Source organism: Simochromis diagramma, unplaced genomic scaffold, assembly GCF_900408965.1.
Source record: "Simochromis diagramma unplaced genomic scaffold, fSimDia1.1 OVJJ01000430.1, whole genome shotgun sequence".
NCBI classification, from domain to species: domain Eukaryota; kingdom Metazoa; phylum Chordata; class Actinopteri; order Cichliformes; family Cichlidae; genus Simochromis; species Simochromis diagramma.
In genome coordinates this window covers 1548643-1572058 of record NW_024387258.1, presented here as the reverse complement: position 1 = coordinate 1572058, position 23416 = coordinate 1548643, and the positions used below count along the sequence as shown (strand labels likewise).

The 23416-nt window shown below is 43.1% G+C and overlaps 2 protein-coding genes across 2 annotated transcripts in view; one reads left to right on the top strand and one right to left on the bottom strand.

Annotated features, from left to right (window-relative positions):
• LOC120715296 (mucin-2-like) overlaps positions 1-7521 on the bottom strand; it is a 40881-nt gene extending 33360 nt beyond the window's left edge. Inside the window, 7 exon segments of the mRNA XM_040002209.1 lie at positions 587-656; positions 799-909; positions 1083-1221; positions 1627-1744; positions 3612-3737; positions 3841-4051; positions 7386-7521. Of these exon segments, the coding sequence (XP_039858143.1) occupies positions 587-656; positions 799-909; positions 1083-1221; positions 1627-1744; positions 3612-3737; positions 3841-3967 (691 nt within the window). The 5' untranslated portion in view covers positions 3968-4051; positions 7386-7521.
• A 5323-nt stretch (positions 7522-12844) lies between these two features.
• On the top strand, positions 12845-17387 carry LOC120715277. The gene is made up of 2 exons (XM_040002169.1): positions 12845-17021; positions 17333-17387. The coding sequence occupies exons 1-2, from the start codon at positions 14902-14904 to the stop codon at positions 17385-17387; spliced, it is 2175 nt and encodes a 724-aa protein (XP_039858103.1). The 5' UTR covers positions 12845-14901.
• Positions 17388-23416: the final 6029 nt, after the last annotated feature.

The following is a 23416-nucleotide window of genomic DNA, read 5'->3' as shown; positions in this document are numbered from 1 at the left end:
CAGATTGTAGACACCTGAGCAAAGGGAGCTTTCAAGCTGAAGGTGTCCACAGGTTAGCCTGTGGGGACTTTGGAGGAAGCAGAGAGAAGCGGGCTGCCGCTGCAGTACACCGGTCTTTCGTGGTGAAGAGAGAGCTTAGTGTGAAAGCAAAGCTGACGATTTACTGGTTGATCTATGTCCCTACCCTCACCCGTAGTCACCAGCTTTGGGTAGTGAACAAAAGAATGTGACTGCAGATAGAATTTGCTTTCTCCAAAGAGTGGCTGGGCTCCCTACTGGCAGGAGGCTGATGGGGTAGGCACACTGGAGAGATTACATTTGCCTGCTGGCCCAGGAACACCTTGGCGTTCCTTTGGATAGGTTGGAGAAGGGGGATAGGGAGAAGGAGGCCTAGGTTTCTCTGCTTAGGCTGGAAAACCCTCAACCCGCGATCAGAAGAAGGCAGGAGGCAGAAGAAAACGGATGAATGAATGGGTGTTTTTTTAAAAACATTTATTACTGAGAAAATATGCATACATACACTATGATCATTATATTAAGAAGATGTGTTTACTAAATGTGGACAGTGAAATGTGAGATAACTTACCTGTAAACAGTGGAAGCTGAGAATGAATCTGGTTCACATAGACCTGCCCAGATGCCTGAACTTTAACAACCTGTCATTTTGCAGAAAGACACATTTTAGACACACCAGGATTTGCAAATTCTTATTGGTGAGAAAAAGCACAAAATTTTGTGAGATCTGGATTTTTTTCAGACACAAGGAGTAATGATGGTGTTTTTATGCCTGCAGCTTACCACAGAATTGCTGCCTAAGGCCAAAGTTACAGTTCTGAGGCAAGTCTTTGTGTCACTTAGCCCGCACTTGACCAGATCCACCAGCACAGTGTAGGACAAACCATTACTGTCCTGCAGCGCACATCAAAACAAAACATGTAATCAGTCACCAAAAAAAAACATTACACTACACATGTATGTACTCAAATCATATTATTATATTAGCATATTATTTTCTGATGGTGCATCCGGTTTAAGATGCTGCTGTTATGTGTATGTGGAGAAGGACTAGCAGTGAGTATCACCTTAGCTAGAACATAGGAGCAATCGCCGTGAAATGTGTAGATTTTTCCATCAAAGGTGTTAATATGAGCTCCTCCTTTGACAGAACAGATTCCTGGACAGTTTGTCTCTGTACAACTCCACTGACCGCTTTCACATACACTGTCAAGACACACACACATTTCATTTATGTATTAAAAATTATTAATATGGTCAAATATTCATATAACTGCTTTAGTAACACACTGCATTACATTTTCTACTATGTCTTAAAATAAAGTCACTAACGTTTGTAAAAGTTTAAAAAGGTAAAATTGTCACATAAATGTACAAACTGTAAATGTGAGGAGACTGCTAAAACATTCTTACTTGCAGTACCTCCGACATACACAATAATTTTGTGGGAGATTGTAATTGTGTAACTTAGAAATGGCTTTAACACTTAATCATCCTATCAAAGGTACTCTTAGATTCGTGTCTTTACCATTTCTAGTATCACATACACAATAAAAATGTTTTATTTCCATTTTTTTAACACTGCAACAAAGTGGCACAAATTCATTTTACCAGGATCCACAGTGGTGCGAGTAGGACTCTCCTGGCTTGTAGATTTCGTTGTTGTGCAGACATGGACACTGAGAGACTGCGATACATCCGCTGTTACCAATGTCATCAAAGACCATCCCTGAGAAAGAGACGCAAAAAATATATATATATATCCATAGGTCCCTCATCCTATTCACGTAACCCCTTCCACCAGGGTTACTTGCGTAGTAGCATTCCAACAACGCCCTGTTTTCGTCTCTTGCCCACCGATGCCTTCTTGTTCCAGTAGCCCACTTCTCGTCAGGGTGCCCTGGTTCCTCAACACCTGACGTGGAACTTGTTGATCCGGGCGACGTCCGAGCTGGCATGCCTTCATATTTATCTATTTAAAACAGGCCTGGCCTGGATCCGGCATCAAGCTGGCACTTCTGACTGAGTGGTGTCATGGCAGGGTGTATGTCAACCAGATGTGCGCCAGGTCTGGCAATGACGTCACTGTTTATGTGATGGCATGCCATATCTGGCCTGATTATGGTTTGGTTTATGTGGCCCAGGCCCATAGAAAACAGCTCTGGCCGGGATCCGGCATCAAGCTGGCACTTCTGACCGACGGTTGTTATGGCAGGGTGTATGTCAACCAGATGTGGGCCAGGTCTGGCAATGATGCACTACTTATGTTTCTGTTTTCCTATTTTAGTTAGAAGACCCAAATGCCATGTTGCAATACTATACTGCTATGGTAGCCAACGTTTCAAATGCAGGTTTGACAGATTTGTGAGTTTACACTTTATCCATCTATACCAGCAGGTGGTTGTAGCTCAGGTGGTAGAGCAGGTCACCTATTGATCGGAAGGTTAGTGGTTCGATCCCTGGCTCCTCCAGTCTGCATGTCGTGGGTGTGGATGTAGTTAGGAAGCACTCAGTTAAGAGAAAGTGTGTGGTTGGCTGAATGCGGCATGTTATATAGAGCACTTTGAGTAATCTGGGACATTTGAAAAATGTTATACAAGAATCAGTCCGATCACTGTCTGAACAGTACTCCACACATGGGCCAGCAAAGGGCCACCAGTGTGTCTGCAACTAGCCATGTGCTGGCCCATGTGTGGGCCACCTCTGGCAAACCAGATCTGGGCCCCCAAAGGGCCGTCATTCTTTGTGGTATGTAGGTCATGTGTAAGCAAATTGTGTGGGCCAGATCCGGACCATACCAATTTTGCTATTTGGGAAAGGTCTCAAATATCACTACATGTAGGGGGGGGGGGGGTTTGGTTTTTTTTACTGTTGTCATCCCCTTCTCTCTTCTGGTCCACTTGTCAACCAATCAACATTTGGCAGAATGCAAAGTAGTGTGTGGTCGAAACTCTCTCCCCTCTCTGTCCTACTGAAATCGTGTCTGCCGATGGACACAATTGTGGGACCATAAAACAATCTTTATCTGTTGGATATGTGTGGTACATTGTATTTCAAGTTCCCAGTCAGAATATTTATCTGGAATGCCACCTCAACTCAGAAAATCCAAAAACTCAAAAAAAAAATAAAAAAAAATAAAAAAAATTGGAGCAACCCTACCAACCCTGAGTTAAAAATCAAAGATGGTGGCAGTGAACATAAACAGTGGTGAAACTTTTAATCTGTACTGCCACTGCTATCGAATTGTGACTTGCTAAATAATCCATACACAGAGTGCTGATCAGGTTCTATCACAAATGTGATACCATGGTGTTTTTAAGCACAAAAGAGGTATTATGCTATATTGCTAGTGATGCATGAATGGCTCAATCCAAGAAGCAAAACAAACCCTGCTTTTTTTTATCTTCTGACTTCATTAAAGGGATGTGCTGACTCAGGAGCAACGTGGCTCCCGAGTTCCGACATCTGAGATCCAAATTATGCAGTTTTAGTTTTGTGTGAACAACCTGGCCGCGATTGCCCAGAATACTTTGCAATTGTTTTCTCTCTGAGAGACAGAAAGCAAGAGATGGAGTGCAAAAGGAGTGTGAATATACCAGCAGGGCAGCTGCAGCCATCATGACAATGGCTGTCACATGTCTGGCTGGCCTGAGGGGTGGAACAGCTGTCAGGACATGAACTGCTACATTCCAAGAACACCATGTTGTATGGACATTTCTTATCTGTGGACAAAAGTTTTTCAATGTCAATTAAAGAATTTTGCAAAGTATAAGGAAAAACACTGCCTATGATGGAGACCCAGAACTGTAAATGTTGCACCCTTACAGCAAAATGTATCGTTCCTCCATTCTTGGGGTTTGCCACCTGCATGGATGCACTGTCTGGAGAACTCTGAAAGTGTTTTGCAGAGGACAAAAGCAGTGTTGTCTGCAGAGTTGCACGTGTCCACCATACAGGCTTTACTAAAGGATTCCACGTCAAGAATGTTTTGGCAATCAACAAAGGGATCACTGCAGAAAGTCTGGTCACAGAATTGCTGAAAAAGAAGTCAGTCAGTTAAAAAAATACATACTGCCAATCATTTTTAGAAGCCTACAGTTTGAACCCTCAAGGTAGCAAGGTAACATCTGTTTGAGTTTACAATAACAGTGCGTTGAAAAAGTGTGAACTTTTCTTTCTTTCTATTCTATTCTATTAACTGCCCTGTTACTGTACCATCTTAATAAAGCATGGTGAAGGCAAAATGTCTTGTGCTACATGAAAGTTACAGTATATATGTTTAGTGCAAATCTATAGATTATAGTCTATATAGTTAGTGTATATAATGCATGTAGTTATATAGGTATACATGTCATCCAAAAATCCACAACAGAAAGCAGTGCCAATGACAGTTAAGCTAGATTAAATTAAGTTAATCAACATTTAGACAGTGACAATACTTTTGTCTCTGTACATCCCTAAATAAATATTTGAAATAATAGTACAAAAAATATGATATCACTTTTTTTAAAACAAATTACAGCCATTGTTGATATATGAACTTCCTCAAGTCTGCATGCCATGGACTTCACCAGAGCAGAGATTCTTTCATGAAGGTCCTTCATGGCTTAAGTACTGCTGCCTTGTTGAAGCTCGGTTGTTGATTTTTCTGCTCTCTGTTGGGTATTCTTCTAGTAAGACACATGCTCAGTTGCAATTGAGTCAGTTAATTTATGACTTACAACCAGTGTTGGTCAAGTTACTTGAAAAAAGTAATCAGTAACTAATTACTGATTACTTCCCCCAGAAAGTAATCCAGTTACTTTACTGATTACTTATTTTCAAAAGTATATTACTTATTACTTTTAAAAACACGATTACAACCTGAAGAGGTGATAAAGTGTAGATCTTTCAGCCCAATTCTCTTTTTCTACATAATCCATCATACAAAATGTATCAATGGAAAAGTCTCTTTTTTTAAACTTGTTTATCAGTTTTAATCTTTTAACTTTATGCATCAAGCAAAAATTTATTATATGCAACATTCTCTTGACTTGAATAAATTAGTTAACATTTAAACCTATTTTCTGCACATTCCACACATAAAATAAAATATTTTTTGTGTTTACACTCACTCTTTCAATAGATGCAAGTAAAACAGCAGAAAATAAATAAGTCACAGACTCAGCGGTCCTGTTGCTCTATTTTCACTGTAAACAGGGGGGGCAGGCGGAGGTTTACCCTGGTGCAGGTGTGCCGCGCGGCGGTCCGTGGAGAATCCGCGAGTTTCTCTGTGAGTTTCCCATTACGTCGTTGCGTACTCGGTGCTTGTTTAGGGGTTTTTTTCGCTGTAAAAAGAAGTTTTCTTCCCACGCACACGGACCTAATGTTTTGTCACTTTTTTGGAATCAAACTCCAATAAGGTCAGTACTTCCACGTAGGGATGGGTTCGTTTAGGTTTTATCCGATACCGTGCCCAATCGGTACTTTTGAAACGGTGCGCGTGCTTCAAACGGTGCTCAAACCGGTGCTTAAAGAATGGAGAACACAAAAATTGGTCCAAAAACCTCTCATGTTCAGCTGTTTTTTTGTAAAAAGATAACAATGTTAGCCTTTTCTGCAGCTATGGGGCATATATGGTATCACTCTTTGCGAAGCAGTGCTTAAACAATGGAAAAAAACACAAACTTTGTCTAAACCTCTCATGTTTAACTGTTTTCATTTTTGTCACCTTTACAACCACAAACATGTCACAGTTTTCAGATTTTTATTTGCTTAAAATTTTGAAAACCGTGCATCATTTCCATACCACTGCACAATTATGAGATTCTCTGTATTGGTCTATCACAGAAAATCTTAATGAAAACATTTTGGTTTGTGGTTGTAAGGTGACAACATTTCCAAAAGTTTAAGGGGTATGAGTACTATAATACTATATATATATATATATATATACTGTATACTATAATACTATTAATATTGCACTGCAGCTGCCTCAGACGTGCGGAGTATAGTAGTAAGAGTGTGTTTACTTAACCCTAACCCAGCAGACCTTCCTCCCACAGACTAATTCAACCCACGAAATAATTTTTACAATCCTTCATAAACCTGAATAATAACTCTTCATTCTGTGCCAGGTGACAACATCTGTCAGGCATATGATAACACACAAATGTCTTTAATGCAGCTATTGTTCTTAGATTTATACTGTGTTATAATGCATTTATATTATTGATTTGCACTGCTCTCTTAAATAGTCTCTGTCTTACTGCTACTGTTTTGCTTTTACATTTTTACTTTTCTTTGTATTTTTAATCACAGGTGTATATATAACATGTTGCACTGTTTCACAGCGGCACTTTAACCTTGATGTTTATTTGTTGTTTTCTGTAGACTGTATAAATAGTATAACTACTTGTCATCACAGTAACAGTTTTAGTGAAGATAGCATTAGTTAAACTACAAGAATGTCTTTAAGATATAAAGAACTTAATGACCTCTAATTTCCTGCTTCTCAATTCAGATAGAAACTAGTTCACGCACAGTGCAGTAAGAGTACTGACAGGGTAAAGAATCAGATAACATATTTCTCCAATACCAGCTTATCTTCATTGGCTCCCTGTTAAATCCAGAGTCAAATTTAAAATTGAATCTTCCCTTTGCTATCCTGCATTGGGCCTAGGCTGCTGGTGGCTTTACATGATACACTGTTTCTGCACTCACCTCTTTTACCCATTATGTTTTTATAATAATAATAATAATAATGGATTTATATAGCGCTTTTCAAGGCACCCAAAGCGCTTTACAATGCCACTATTCATTCACTCTCACATTCACACACTGGTGGAGGCAGCTACGGTTGTAGCCACAGCTGCCCTGGGGCAGACTGACAGAAGCCAGGCTGCCATATCGCACCATCGGCCCCTCTGGCCAACACCAGTAGGAGGTAGGTGAAGTGTCTTGCCCAAGGACGGGACAGAGAGCATGGGGATCGAACCCATCGAACCCGGCAACCTTCCGGTTACAGATGCGCTTCCCAACCCCCTGAGCCACGGTCGCCCCCAAATATTTATACACCAATCTTCATGTAATCATTAGTCATTATTTATCTCTGGCCCTCTTACACAGTGTGTCTTTATGTCGTCTTCTGCCCCTCACCCCCGAGGTGAGGCCGGATGACTGACCCTGCTAATGGTTTCTTCCTGTTAAAAAGGGAGCTTTTTCTTCTCACTGTCACCAAGTACTTGCTCTCAGGCAGTCATCTGATTATTGGAGTTTCTCCATATTACTGTAGGCTCTTAAACTTACAATATAAAGCACCTATTGATTTTGTATAATTAAAACTGAATTTAATTTAACAGTGTTGAAAATGAGAAATAGTGAAGACTCACCTTATCACCACAGCTCGGGACTGGGTTGATGTCAGTCTCCTCACAGAACTCTGTGGGGCCATTTATCTTCCAGGTCTCAGCATAGTCCACCACAGACAGTGGGGTTCCTGTAGTACAGCACAGTCACAATAAAATGATCATGAAGCTTATTGGGGGGCTTCTTCATTACGTATTCTATTTCATAATGAACCAAAAAGGTCACAGGTCTGCATCTAGACTTTCAGTACAGAACTATGCTATTTAAAAATGGGGACAATTATGCTAATTGGATGACAGCATATGTTGCTCCAAATCTAATAAATATAATTCAGTATTATAGGGGCCCTCGTAGATGTGTAAGCTAAGATGTTTCCAATGTGCACTAACCCCCATGTAGATTTTTTCAAAAAGAAATTCTCTTTTTTTTTTCATCAAACCCAAGCATTTCAGGATCCTTTAAAATTGCATTTATGGATGCAGCAACTAATGGTGGTCAATGACAAATGGTTTTGAAAACCCATGCAATCATTTCTGCTACACAATTATGCCTATTTTCAGTGTGCACGCTTTTGAAAAGGGGCTGAAGATTGCAACTATTCAATATTGTTGACTGTGATTTGTGCACAGAGAATTGTTGAACTATTTGCCTTTGTAGTCTTTCATAGAGTGGAGCTCCTCCCTGTCTTTACTTCTGAATGACTGTGAACTTTTTTGAAAAGTTGCTGCTAACATTAAAAGAAACCAGTGGTGTTCTCTCAGGACAAGCAAGGTGAACAGTGACTGACTTGTCAAATCTAGAGATCATTAAAAGGGACAAAAAAAAGGCTATTTCTCTCCTCTCTCTCAGCTTATTCCATGCTCACAAAGTGTAACGTCTCTGCCTTATGAACATGTCCATCTTGCTTAAGGATACTTGATCTCCACAACTTGAGAGTGGGGCAACGTTTTCCCCCCCTTGTGTTTTCTCACATCCACATTGTGGATAAACAGTAACATTTTAGAACATTTTAGAACATTTTAGAACATTTTGGAACATTTTAGAACATTTTAGAACATTTTGGAACACGGTCTGCGAATAAGGCTTAAGTACCCTGTAATTACGTGCAGTTTGCAGGCAACAAGTCATTCTTTCTGCAGGAAACAATGACACAATTATAGACTGTAAGACCTGCGACTAAAGTGCGGGTAACCTGTAGGAAATGTGTTAATCAATACTTAATACTTATTTTATTAGTCTTTCTTTAGTCACCTAAATACAATAAAAAATATACAAAAATTGGCATTCACGTGTATTTACAGTTTTTGTATTTATAAGAATAGTTTATTCAAACAACACCTTAAAATAAATGCATAAAAAGCATAAAAATAAATGTTCCACCTAGTTTATTTACTTTATTTCAAAAAGGTTATGTATTCATTTTTAGGTGTGTAGAAATGACAACCATGTCATTTATATATTTTTATGTAATACTGGTGTAATTTCCCGATGCAACACAGTATTTTATTTTATTTCCTATAGTATGTTATTTTATTTTATCTTATTCCATGCTATTGTTTTTCTTATTTTTTGCTGTAACTTTGTACTGTCCCCTTTCTGCCATGACCAAACAAATTTCCCAAGTGTGGGACTAATAAAGGTTTATCTTATCTTATCCTATATGTCACCCTAATCATTCTTTCCAAAAAAAAGATTTTCTTGTTTTATTTTATTTTCCTGTTTGGTTTTCTCTCAAAATGGTTTTCCTCCTGATTCTTTCTTGTCGGCTCTGGCCGGCCCGTCTGCCGCGGCCCCGCCGGTTTCTCCGTCTGTGTGTTTTTTTTTCCCTCGCTCCTGGTTTGCCCTGTTTCTTCCCCTGTTTTTGTCCCCTGCTCCCCCTTTCTGTCCCTTTCTCTTTGCTTTTGTTCCCCCCTGCTACTCCTTGGCCCTTCCCTCTCCTCCGGCCCTTTCCCCCCTGCTTTCCCCCCGGCCTGCCTGTGTTTTCTTTTGTCTTTCTTTTTTCGAGGCCTGCCCTTGCTCACTTCCTGCCCCCGTCCCCATGTCTTCTGCCCCGCCCCCCGCAGCTGTGCTGCCCCCTGTTTCCCGCGCCCCTCCCGTCTGTCCCCGTGTGCCCACGCCCACCCTGTCCCTCGCCCCCCCCCCCCACCCCCCCCCCCCCAGGCAACCCACCCGCAGTAGATGTGCTCGGTGTGAGGTCTCGCAGCAAGCTATCATACGGCGCATTTCTGGGCTTTTAAAAAAAACGCTATGCGTCGCCAGGTGTTTCATCGGATTCGAGGTGTTACCTCCTTTGACAGTATCACAGTATCAGCTTAAAGCACTTGTTGCTGCTGAGTTTGCATATTTTGCTGTGAAGTACAGCCAGACTTTTGACCGCTTCGTCTTGGGCATTTTTAATCTGTAGCTCTGCTCTAAAAGAACGCACGTACCTGGACCCGCCTACTATCCTCGGAAACGTAAAATGATTGGCTAGAAGTGTATCACAGCTCAGGAAAAAAAAGCACCGAAATAAAGCACCGAAATGTGCGCTGCTTTTCGGTCTGGTTACTACCGTTTATGTCAGAACCGGTGCCATCATGGCACCGGACACCGGTACCCATCCCTACTTCCACGCTTTAAACGCTGCACGCTCATACTGATCCATTGTTGATCTGCACACAGCTGTTGTCACGAACGTTGCACTCGCTTACGTCACTGTCGTGAGACACTCTCGCAAAAAAAATCACGGTTTTAGTAACGCAGTAACGCAGCGTTCCTACGGGAAAGTAACGGTGATCTAATTGCCGTTTTTGCAATAGTAATCCCTTACTTTACTCGTTACTTGAAAAAAGTAATCAGATTATAGTAACGCGTTACAAGTAACGCGTTACTGCCCATCTCTGCTTACAACAAGCACACAAGTACTGAACAGGTAGTAAGTGGGGTGCAATGGGATGTCAGGGGAAGGGTGGTCTCAAACCGAGCAAAGAAGGTATTCAGCTCCTCTGCTAGTGTCAGGCTGACCTTTGAAGCTGGAGAGGGCTTGGATGCCTCTCCACACCTGGTGGGGGTTGTTGTGTGTATATAAGCTCTCTATCTTCCTCCTGTAGGCCTCCTTGTACACTGTACACATGATCCAGTGTCCTGTCCCTACTTGTAGGAAACCTAACATGTTGGTGGAATTTGGGGAGTACAGATGTCAAACGTGCCTTATTGAAGTCCTCAGCAACAACATGGATGCCCTTTGGGTGTTCTTGCTGCTGTTTGCTGATGACAAGTTGGAGGTGGTTGAGGGCTGAGCTAACATTAGCATCAATGGGGACGTAAACAACAATAACTACGACTACCATTAGCTCACCAGGTAGATAAAAGGACCTTCAGTCAATGGACATGGCTTCTACTGTCTATAATTCTGTGGTTATGGCACCAGTTCTGAAGAACATAGGCACATAGCCCCTCGCCTCTTCCCCTACCAGAGTCTTTGTAAATGGCCTAATAAATGGCCTGTATTTGTATAACGCTCTACTTGGTCCCTAAGGACCCCAAAGCGCTTTACACATTCAGTCATCCACACATTCACACACACATTCACACACTGGTGAGGGCAGCTACATTGAAGCCACAGCCGCCCTGGGGCGCACTGACAGAGGCGAGGCTTTGTCCTGCTGGTCCCTGTCCTGGTGGTGTAGAGTCTAGCCTGGTAACTCCAGTGTGGCATCTCAGAATTGTGGATGGTAGAATGTAGCTCCTTCATTTTGTTTTTGAGGGATCTGACATTGGTGAGGAAGATCAATGTCCATGATGCACTTTATTTTAACATTCATGTTTTTATTAAGTAAACTGACTGATCCTTATATAGTGCTTTTCTACTCTACGTGAGCACTCAGATTCCCATTCAACCATTCATACAAGCACTTTTTTGTACACCTAAGTGCTTTTTATCCCACAATTTCATAATCCATTGAACACAATGAAGAGCAACTTGGGGTTCATTATCTTGCCCAGGATACTCTGGGCTGCAGAGAGGGATCAAACTACCAACCTTGTGATTAGTAGATGACCTACTCGACCTTCTGAGCTAAAGCCTCCCCTGTGGCCGAAAGATTATTATTATTTCTGCCTTTTATTTGATAGAAACAGGACATTGTGGAGACAAAGAGTAAGGATGACATGCAACAAGTAGTTAACTATGAGCTAGTACAGAATTAAGAAGAAGATCAGACTTGGGCTACGTCTACACAAATCCGGATAAATATGAAAACAGCGATTTATGGCGCCGCGTCCACACTATTGTTTTTAAGCGTTTCCAAACAGTTGTTCATCCACACTGAAACGATCGAAAACACTATGTTCCTGTATTGCGCATGGATGAAACGTAAGACGATTCGACCTGCATAATTTCTGTCTGGCGCTTATTTATTTCCCGGCTCTTTGAAACGTCACGGCAAAATGTAGAGGAAAAGCACCGTGTTTTTTAAATGGACTGACAATAAGGTGGAGTTGTTGCTGCAAGTAACACAAAAGTACAAAGTTGCAAAAGCGAGTGAGAATTAAAGAATTTGAAGAAAATCTATCTGGAGCATGTACAAACTGATATTAATCTTTAACCTGGGCTGTCATAACTGAGAGCAAACAAAAAAACTGCTCTATAATGCCTGTCATCGTTTTAAAAAGTCTCCATTTACGCAGTCTACACTGCACCGCGAAAACAGCTTTTTCAAATGTATCTGCTTTGGAGAGCGTTTTCAAATAGCTCCATTTTCCTTGACCAAAAACGCCGTCTCATTGTGGACGGAAGGCCAAAAAGAAAAAATTGGGTTTTCAAACGAAGACATATTAGTGTGCACATGGCCTTGCTTAACATTCCTAGGTAGGTGTGGTGATATACCGTAAACGCAGACACTTCTAAAAAGAGAACAGGAGCTTAGCTAATAAGTGCTGGATTTAATTCTGGAATGGCTTTTAAAATATTGTTTGATTGGATCTATTGCAGCTCTTCTTGTAATTTTTTTTTTTTTTTTTTTTGCATATTTAATTTCTTCACCATGAGACAAAATTATCCTAAAGGTCATCTTTTTGATATATGATCTTCGGCATACGCCCACAACACCAGCAGAATTTCATTGGCAACATGACAAATGACACTGATAATTTAGGTAACATCACCTTCAAATTATTCCTTTATAGAAGATGGCTTTAAAAAGTCGCAAAGTAGTTTAAAATATAAGATCATTAAATAATTATTGACGAAGCCTTTTACAGATGCCCTTTGGTTGCATCTTAGTATAGTCAGTCACGATAATTTGCCTTCACTGACGTATCAAGTTGGGTAAATGTTAAATTGAGTAAACATCCTTATTTACCAAGACTATGAATACCTTCCTTTTCCACCCTGACTGTGAAAGATCTAACTTGGGGGGTGTGTCTGGTACTGCCTTGCCTCACCTTAGTTTTTCCACTAGGACTATTGATGAGGATTTATGTGTTCTTAGCAACACTGTGTACCTCTCTCTGCTTCCAGAGACTGTGTTTGGTTTGCTGTTATTACATTGTATTTCACAAGTCCTGCTCAAATACTCCAAATCAGGAAATGAATGGAAAGCAGGATGTGGCCTGTGCACAAACACACACACAGAAACACACACGTTGTTTTATATACTTGAATAACAAGTACAAAAGATGATTTTGTCCTCATAAATGTCATAGACACTCTTGTGGTGGACCACTGGAGGGCTCCACTCACACCCAGTTCTCAGGAAGTGTTGTTGCTGTGTTTTGGAGGGAAAGTGTTCAGTTCTGTAGTGATGAGTAATAAACGAGCAGTGTGTAGCTCAAAAGCCACGTGGTGGCCACCATATTACAGGCAGGAGGCAGTAGACTGTCACGAATCAGTCTGGTGCGCTGCAGATCAGATATAGATGGATGAAGCTGATAAAGCCAAAACCGCTTTTGTAACGCCAATTGGGTTTTGGGAGTTCAACCGAATGCCTCAAGGAGTTACTAATGCACCTTCAACGTTCCAAAAACTCTTTCAAGTGCATGGGAGACTTGCACTTGAAAGAGGTCCTGGTGTTTTTGGATGATTTGATCATATTCTCCAACACTCTTGAGGAGCACGAAGACCGTTTGCTGAGAGTGTTGAATCGCTTGAAAGAATTTGGGTTAAAACTTTCTCCAGAAAAATGCAAATTCTTTCAGACATCCGTCCGATACTTGGGCCACATTGTTTCAGAAAATGGTGTTGAGACAGACCCAGAAAAGGTTGCCATCTTGAAATCCTTGCCAATTCCAACCAACTTGAAGACCTTGAAATCTTTTCTGGGATTCGCTGGCTACTATAGGCGTTTTATTAAGGGATATGCCATGATCGCCAAGCCACTCAACAACCTCACACGTGGATACCCATCCACACACAAAAGCTCCAAAAATGAGACTTCTAAGAGCTCACAGTTTGATCCCAAGCACTCCTTTGGTTCCAGGTGGAGTCCTGAATGTCAGTTGGCTTTTGATACCCTCATTGACAAACTTACCACTGCACCAGTTCTAGGTTTTGCTGATCCGGCACTGCCTTACATTCTCCACACAGATGCCAGCACCACCAGATTGGGCGCCGCCCTTTACCAAGAGCAAGAGGGGAGACTTAGGGTGATAGCCTATGCTAGTAGGGGTTTGTCATCCAGTGAAAGTTGTTACCCAGCTCACAAGCTTGAATTCTTGGCACTACAGTTAAATCCTTATTGGTTAGATATATTATATTTAACCAATATATTGTTTGTTTATCTATTTATAAATTGTGTACACAGGAACAAGAATAACTTAATGTATTTAGCTTAATTGGCTGACATTTTTGTATTATTCTTGTGATTTCTTATTGGCCTTGTTTATTTAATACAGGCCAGGTGAACCTTTTTGGGGTATGAAAAAGGATGGCGAGCCAATGAACGGCTAGGAGCAGGACTCATTCTGCAAATGAAGCTTCCACCGGTTGGGTAGGAAGCTATCAAAGACAACGCTCTGTCCCCATTTTCCAAATACACTGATTTCCGCAATCATACACACCATTCCCTTCATTTATGGACAATAGCGCTTGGACATCTCTCATGGACATTCAGATAAAACTCATGGACTTCAGTGTGGATCAGTGGATTTGATATTAACATGTGTTGTTTATGGGGGAACTGTTTTTTGAGAATCTGTATTGCTTGGTATAAGCCAGAAGAATCTGCTTAGTTGTCTTTGTGCACCCTCACTGGGTTTTTGATTAATTGGATAGCTGCAGCAGGAGTGATTATTTAAGTTTTTCTTTTCTTGTTATTCTTTTTTGGGGTTTGGTTAAATACATGGTACCTGCAAAAACATTTTTGTGTTGTGTGTATTTATTAATTACTGCCCATCAGCTCCAGTAGCATTCCTAAATCTTCTGATTAATAATAACCATAATATTTCACTCAATCCCTAGCCTGTATTAATTCATTAGCACTACATCAGTGTTACAAGTGTTTATCGAGAGCTCTCGTGTCGTCTGTGTTTACCTCCACATTGGTGACCCCTGACTCGAACATGCTGCAGTCCGATGGTGGCGCTGACTCCGCTCTGGATGCATCAGCAGCCACCAGCCCTCTGCCTCCGGCTGCAGCTACGTTTGCTGTGGCGCTCGAGCTGCCGGACTTTTGGCTTCACGATCCCCCGTCGTGGTTCGTGCACGTGGAGGCTCAGTTCGCCCTTCGTGGCATCTCGGGTGACGACACGAAATATCACCATGTGGTGGCTTCTCTCGACCTGCTAGCCACCCGTCGTGCGTTGACTCTCCTCCGCGACCCACCCACCCGAGGGAAGTACGCTGCCCTTAAGGAGCTGCTTCTTCGGCGCTATGCCCTCACCGACGCAGAGCGAGCCGAGAAGCTCCTCTCCCTCTCAGGCCTGGGTGGCGGTACGGCTCTCGAACTGATGGAGCACATGCTATCCTTTCTCGGACCGGACGACGGGGGATTCCTCTTCGCCCACATTTTCCTCCGAGAGCTGCCGGCGGCCGTGAGAGCCGGCCTTGCCAACTCTCCGCTTCTGGGCACGAAGGATTATCGCTCCCTGGCTGAGGATGCGGATCGTATTCTCCTGGCTACCCGCACTTTCCACGATCACGACCTAGTTCCAGCCTCGCCGGCGGCGCCTTCCACTTCCCCGCTGACCTGCGACGACGTACCCGATCCTTCGCTGACGGCACAGCGACACCACGGATGGGACCTCTGTTTCTACCATCAGCATTTTGGCGCCGGAGCGCGCTGCTGCCTGCTGCCTTGCGCTTTTCCGACCCTGGGACATGGACCCCGCCAGCGCGCTGTAGCGGCCGCGACCGCTGGCGACAAAGAAAAACTGCTCTTCATAGAAGACTCGCGCTCTGGGAGACGTTTCCTGGTCGACTCCGGCTCCCAGAAGAGCCTCCTTCCCCCGTCCGGAGCCGACAGTTTAGCAGCGGGCTGCGGACCGCAGCTTATTGCGGCTAATGGCTCTCCCATCGCAACGTTCGGGGAAAGGTTCGTGACTGTTTGTTTTCATGGTCGGGATTTCCAATGGACCTTTGTTGTTGCCGCTAGCTCTGCACCTATTTTGGGCGCTGATTTTCTTTGTGCCCACGGACTGCTGGTCGATGTCGCTAACAGACGCTTAATCGATGCACTGTCTTTTTCTTCAATGCCCTGTTTCACTCGCGCCATCGAGCCCCTGAATCGGGCTAATTTAGTGACTTCAGGGAATGTTTTTCAGCGTTTGCTCTTGGAGTTCCCTTCACTGACTGTTCCTAATTTCTCGAACACGGCAACGAAGCACGAGGTTGAACATTATATTCCGACGGTCGGTCCCCCGGTGTTCGCACACGCGCGCCGCCTCGACCCCGCGAAACTCTCCGTCGCTCGGGAAGAGTTTGCCGCAATGGAGCGCCTCGGCATAGTGCAGCGCTCGAATAGTGCCTGGGCTTCTCCGCTACACATGGTGCCCAAGTCAGATGGTCGGTGGCGGCCGTGTGGGGATTTTCGCCGTTTGAATAATGTCACGGAGAATGACCGTTACCCCATTCCCCACATCCAGGATTTTCCCGCCCACCTCGCCGGCACCTCGATTTTTTCTAAAATTGACTTGGTGCGGGGGTATCACCAGGTTCCCGTGCGCGCCGAAGACGTCCCCAAAACTGCCGTTATTACCCCTTTCGGCCTGTTTGAATTTTTGCGCATGCCGTTCGGCCTGAAAGGCGCCGCCCAGACTTTTCAGCGGTTGATGGACTCTGTTTTGCGTGGGCTGCCTTTCGTCTTCGTGTACCTTGACAATATATTGGTGGCCAGCTGCTCTGAAAGTCAGCACGCGTCCCATCTGCATCAGGTTTTCCAGCGCTTGGCGGCACACGGCCTGATCGTCAACCCCTCCAAGTGCCAGTTCGGCTTGCCGGTTCTGGATTTCTTGGGCCACCGCATTTCCGCTGACGGTGTGGTTCCGTTGCCAGACAAGGTCCGGGCCGTTTCGGCTTTTCCAGGTCCTGCATCTGTTAAAGCGCTGCAGGAGTTCTTGGGGATGGTCAATTTCTACAACCGCTTTCTCCCCAGAGCTGCGCATCTGCTGCAGCCTCTCTATGCTGCCTTGAAGGGTAAAACAGCTAAGGACCCAATTGATTGGCTCCCTGAACTGGGGAGGGGGTGGGAGGGGGGGTTTCCGGCCCGCATGTATTTGCATACATTATAGAGGCCACTCGTGCTGACCAAGCTTCCATCTTTCTCTCTTCCCGTCTTTCAATGGCTGCTTCAATTTCAGCTGGACCCTCTAAACCGCAAGTAAGTAATCATTTTTTGTCATCTTTCCTTGCTGTCCCACTGGACTGGACATTAGTTTAGTTTTTTTAGCTACATCTGGTGAAGTTGTGGTAAAATGCTGGTATTAGCCTATTCGTCATAGCAAGCTAGCCTGAAGCTAATATTCGCTAAATTTAGGGACACCCGTGTCTCTTTAGGAGTTGGAGGCCGGTGGAGGCACAAGATCTCATCAACAGGCAGGTTGGGGAGTAATACATGCACCGGCGTTACGTATTTAAAATACAAAATATGAGTAAATGTATCTGTTACAGTTACTGTTCAATAGGTGATATTGAGAATACAGTTACTTTGTTGAAATAAATGGATTACATGGCGGTATTTACCTGTTTCATATGTTAGGCTATGGTCTCTAAGACCACCAGGTACCGGAACAGCTTCTTCCCCACAGCTGTCAGACTCCTGAACTCTGCCTCCTGACATCTGACCCACGTTAAACTCATGGACTGAACATACACACACCCACAACCACCTACACACACACACAATGGACAACTGTACCCTCAAACACACAATAATAACATGGACTGAACCACCACTCACAACCACTAGCACTAGCACCTCTGTAGAAACTATCTACACCCTCACTTATCTTAACTGCACTACTGTATAGCTCTGTGTAAATAATCATTCTGTACATTCGATAATCTTTAATCCTACAGCTGTTTACAACTTGCATAGTTCCCATTTCTGTATAGCTGTATATCTCAGATTCTGTAAAGTTATTTATTTCATATTCTGTATAGTTTTTCATATTTATATCCTGTTCATATCCTGTACATAGCTTGTACTCACTACAGCCTGTACATACTTATAGTTATAGAATATTCACAACATACTTCATACCGTGTACATTATAACATACCATAATAGACCCATTTCTGTAATATACTCACATATCTATATTATTGCTAATATATATTGTAATATATCTATATCACTAAAGCACTTCTGGATGGATGCAAACTGCATTTCGTTGCCCTGTACCTGTGCATGTGCAATGACAATAAAGTTGAATTCTATTCTATTCTATTCTATTCTATTCTATTCTATTCTCTCTATTTTTGGTGATTCCACGCCGGTGGAAACCCAAACAAAACACGCAATAAGAGCCTCTAAAAATTATTATGCAAAAATGATTTAATATGAAGGCAACCGGCAGATTGTTACAGGCATCGCCCTAAACAATGTAGCCTGATGGGCAGTGTAGTCTGTGGTGCAGGGAGAACGGACTGCCATACCCGTTATTAGTGATGTGCGGATCGATCCTGAAATATCGATTCCTCCGATACCAATCATTTATGTTCTAGAATCGATTCTCACATTAAAATATCGATATTTTAGTAATTTAGGGTAAATTTGTAGTTTATCATTAACAGGAACACAGTGGAAAGAAACTATATCATTTGGATTGTCTACATTCAAAGGAACTACTTCCTCTTCCGCCTTTCATAAGAAACTGTGCGAAATACTGCTGTATAAATGTCTCGCAGCCCCTTGGCGTGCGCACTCACGACAATGGCTCAGCGTAATTGTGCGGACGTATTTTACCTCCACAAACAGCTGAGACGTGGTTTGCGATCCATGTGGCAAAAAAGTGAGGTGTTGTGGACATACTTGCCAACCTTGAGACCTCAGAATTAGGGAGACATTCAGAGGGGCTGTTGGGGGGGAAGGGGAATAAATAAATTTACAGTGTTTATTTATCAGATAAAATACGTTAAATGTCACCGTTATTATTGGCCGGCCAGGAAACAGCGCGGGTGTCCAAATTCAGAGGCTGCTTCCACCTGAGGACCGGCCTTCGCGGTCTAAAGAAAGCCGGGTAGTACAGCACGAGCTCCCTCGGTGGAGTCAAACTGCCGTCTGCTCCTTGCTATCTAAAATATAACAGACGTAAACTCTGGACCGTCTCACACTTCTGTTTAATCAGTTTTCTGTTTGTCATTTATTCAGCCGTGTGAAAACCCCGGAGGAACCCTCCCGAGGGATTAATAAAGTTACATTGAATTTAATCTAATCTAATAACTTTAATCTCAGCCAAACCGATTTACTCACGAACAAATAAAACACTGAAAAAGCCAAACAATAACATTTTTAGGTTATCAAAGTGACATATATATCATGTTTAACCCGAGTGGTGAAAGACCGCGGGGGTTTGAAGACGATGTGTCGGTCGGCTCAGATATTTGAAGTTCACACAGCTACATTCTCACCTGAAAACATGTTAAAAGTTTTTTGTGACCCAGAAAGAGAAATAAGAGTAATATTAAAACTAAGTAGCTGCCGTCATTGTTGGAAACTGGAATTGGCTGGGCCGCACTATGAATTCTGCGATATGGTTTTTCAATTTTGTTGTCCTGGAAAATCGGGAGAAATTCGGGAGAATTGTGGCTCCAGGAGATTTTCGGGAGGGGCACTGAAATTTGGGATTCTCCCAGAAAAATCGGGAGGGTTGGCATGTATGGTTGTGGCAACATCACTAACCTCGTCAAACACCTCAGAGTAAATCATATCACAGAATATGAGGAGCGTATGTTGAGGCGAACTGAAGAGGAGGAGAAGGACAGGTGATGCTAGGGCGAGACAGACGTCTCTCACGGAGTCCTTTAGTGCTGCAGGCAGGCAAGGTGTTCAAATAGCCACAACTTCAGTTTTTTTTATTTCTATATGATGAACTCTGCATTATTACGTGATAAGAACAAGTAATCTGATGTCCTGTAATCATTATGATGCTATCATTTGAGATACAATAAATAAAATAAGTTTTTGTACAAAGTATCGGATCAGTATCGTCGATACCACCCTGAATATTACTTGGTATCGGATCGGAAAGGAAATCAGTGGTATCGCACATCACTACCCGTTATGTGTCTGTGAGCGAGGGAGGGAGAAAAAGGAAAAGTACGAGCTGTCATGGAGCAGAAACGGGAGCTGGAAGCATGTAAATATAATAATAACGACTGCAGCCAAGAAGAGAGCCTGACGAGCCCAGCTGTAAGTAAGCTGTTAAGACTCGACTGTACGCTGTGTTCGTGTTTTCCTCTGAAACAATAAGTTCTGTTGCAGCAGCCTTTCAACGCCTCTCTCTGTCTCTCACTAGCAAAGTTGACCCAGACAGCGAGTGGGGGACGTTGACTATGAGGAGGAGGAGCCATGCAGATTTAACACCTCAACCCCCTTAGATCCTGGAGGGAGGCTGAAAGCGCTTCTCTGGTGAACCTGGTTAAGGAGAGAGATGAGTTTGACCCGGAGGTGCCAAAGTCCACCATTCCTGCCTCCCTCCATTGTGATAAACCATCTCACACAAGCCCAGAGAGCAGATGTTGCCAGGTTGCCACAGCGCTTTGCGGACGATTTCTCCCCCTTGCCCAGCCGAACGTCTCTCATTGAGCATCGTATTAAAACACAGCCAGGCATGACAGTGTGTTTTCAGCCGACATGCTGAAGATGGGAGTAATAGAAGAGTCGCAAAGTGCCTGGTGTAGCCCCATAGTTCTCGTGGTGAAGAAAGATGGGTCTATATGGTTCTGTGTCGATTATCGTAGGGTGAATGATGTGTCACAGTTTGATGCGTACCCAATGCACCTTCACCTCTGTGAAGGTGCAATAAACCATGAGGTGCACTGTGATAACATCCTACATGCCTACAGCTGGTGACAGGAGTGATTTTGCTATTACTAAAGTGTTATGGTTACAATATGTGATCAATACATAGAGATTTTCCACTACATCTTGGAGGTTCCCACTTCCCTTGTTATCCTCCTGTGTCTTTATGTCAACGTTTACTTTTGCCTCCGTGAGTCTGCGTTTGGATCCTTTCCTGAGTGCTGCACAGCCATTTCACGACACATCATTGTTACAGTGTAACCTCATTCTATCCATCAATTTTCTTCCAGTTATCTGGGGCGCTTCCCAGAGGCAGCAGCCTAAGCACAGAAGGCCAGACCTTCCTCACCCTAGTCACCTCCTTGAGCTTGTCTGGGGGTACACAAAATCTTCCCAGGCCAGCCAAAAGATGTAGCCTCAACGTGTCCTTGGTCTGCCCCGGCATCTCCTCCCAGTGGTACATCTCGGAATACCTCACCCAGAAGGAGCCCAGTAGCTATCCTTGTCAGATGCTCCTGGATGATCGAACTCCTCACCCTACTTCTAAGGGAGAGACCAGCCACCCTTCTGAGAAAGCTCATTTTCATAGCTTGTATCTGCAATTTCACATTTCTGTCACTTATCATAAATCTCATCTCTCCTCTCCTTCTTTTTAGTGGAATGACAATACCCAGAAAGCCCTTTTCAACCCTCCAAAATCTGTTTGTATCAGTGTCTGTCCGGAGTTCAACCCCACCACCTGGCCGGGGCCTTTCTGTGTGCAGTTTGCATGTTCTCTCCGTGTTTGCATGGGTTGTCTCCGGGTACTCCGGCTTTCTCCCAAAGACATGCAGGTTAATTGGTCATTCTGCCCAGAGGTGTGAATGTGGGTGCGACTCTGAGTGTGAATGGTTGTTTATCTATATATAGGGATAAGCAGACGAGAATGGATGGATTAATGGATCTCTCAGTAAACTATAAATCAATAACTATTAAAGAACAATGATCAATGACAAATGATCAGGCAATTCACACAGAATTGGTGAATGGCTGCAATCAGAGAGAGTTGTACCCTTAGGCTTCCTCAATAGTGCTCACCCTTGTTTGTGAAATGGGTGGAATGAAGACAGTTCCAAGAGCAAATACACTCGGTTGGTGCTAAGAGTTACCCTGTAATCTTTTAAAACTATGTCTACTGCTTCAGTGACTGGGAAACAAATGAAGTGAGATGTAACATCATACAAAATCATTGTTTCATCTGCCTCCATAAGGACATCTCTCACCTTCTAAACAAAATCTGTAGTGTTCTGGATGTGGTGTTCAGAGCTGCCTACTAATGGGTTGAGGATCGAAGCCAGAAACTTTGAGATGTTATAGGTGACCGAGTGGATCATACAGACAATTGATCTTGAAGGTGCACCCTGTTTATGTATCTTTGGTAAACTATACAGACTTGGTGAACCTTCCCCCGGTGGTGTGAGGTCGGGTCAAGAGCATTGTCTTGTTCTGTCTCAGACAATCTATCACCCTCTTTCTGTAACCACTACCTCTCCCCCATGCTGATGTTGAATGCTGGAGGCCATTTACGTGAAAAGGGAAAGACCATCTCTAAATAGAGGAGGGGGTCTAAGTTACATCTTTCACCAGCTTACAGCACTGTGGCTGTGCTAAGATTGCAACCCCAACTCTCTGTAAATGGTACTAATGGCCACTGATCAATGGTCATGACAATTTGCATATGGTAAATGTCCTGTATTTGTATAGCGCTTTACTTAGTCCCTAAGGACCCCAAAGCGCCTTACACTACATTCAGTCATTCACCCATTCACACACACACTCACACACTGGCAATGGTAAGCTACATTGTAGCCACAGCTGCCCTGGGGCGCACTGACAGAGGCATATAACTGGAACAAGAAACTGACCTCACTAGTTTCAGTGAATATGCAGATTTATTATTTTTAAGTTTGGTGAAAACAACCTCAGTCACTGGGACGAGTGATGAAACGTTTCTCCCACTAAAATGTTACGCAGGCTGAACAGAATCAACTTTTTGGAAGACAAGTGATAATATCTTTAATTTCTCTATCAACTGTAAATCAATGACATTTCAATATAATTTCCTGGTCAACTCAGGGGCTTTTCAATAGTGGACATATGGGATGTACCACTTTGAGAGGGGTGTGCCATGAAACAGTCCAAATTGATCATAGCTTTAATTTCAGGTCAACTACAAATAGATCAATCAATTATAACAGGAGAACTTTGAATCAGTGTTATTCCATTGTCATCACTATTACTCTGTCATGGGTATTTTAACATTGATTCAACATTTATTTAGCATTGACCGAGATCATTCAGATGAAAAATCAACATTGATGTCATCTTGCTATCTGGGACAGACAGATGCTGCTAGCATGAGAAAGACATCGCTTGCGACGTCCGTTGGTGCTGTGCTATGGTGCTATCCAGGGACAGAGAAAGAAAATGTCAAACTGTTGCTGAATTTTGGAAAGTGACTCACGTCTAGGCTTAGGTTTTTGTATTGATGAGCAGACAATGGGAATTCCCCGCATCCTTAAAAGTAAGTAATGACCCTTTCCAAAATGCTCTGGACCCCAGACTGGGACAAAAGA

Coding starts and splice junctions, on each gene's coding strand:
- LOC120715277 (XM_040002169.1), top strand. CDS start 14,902: ATGCTGCAGTCCGATGGTGGCGCTGACTCCGCTCTGGATGCATCAGCA. Junction 17,022..17,332: donor CTCCCTGAACTGGGGAGGGG/GTGGGAGGGGGG, acceptor GTGTCTCTTTAG/GAGTTGGAGGCCGGTGGAGG.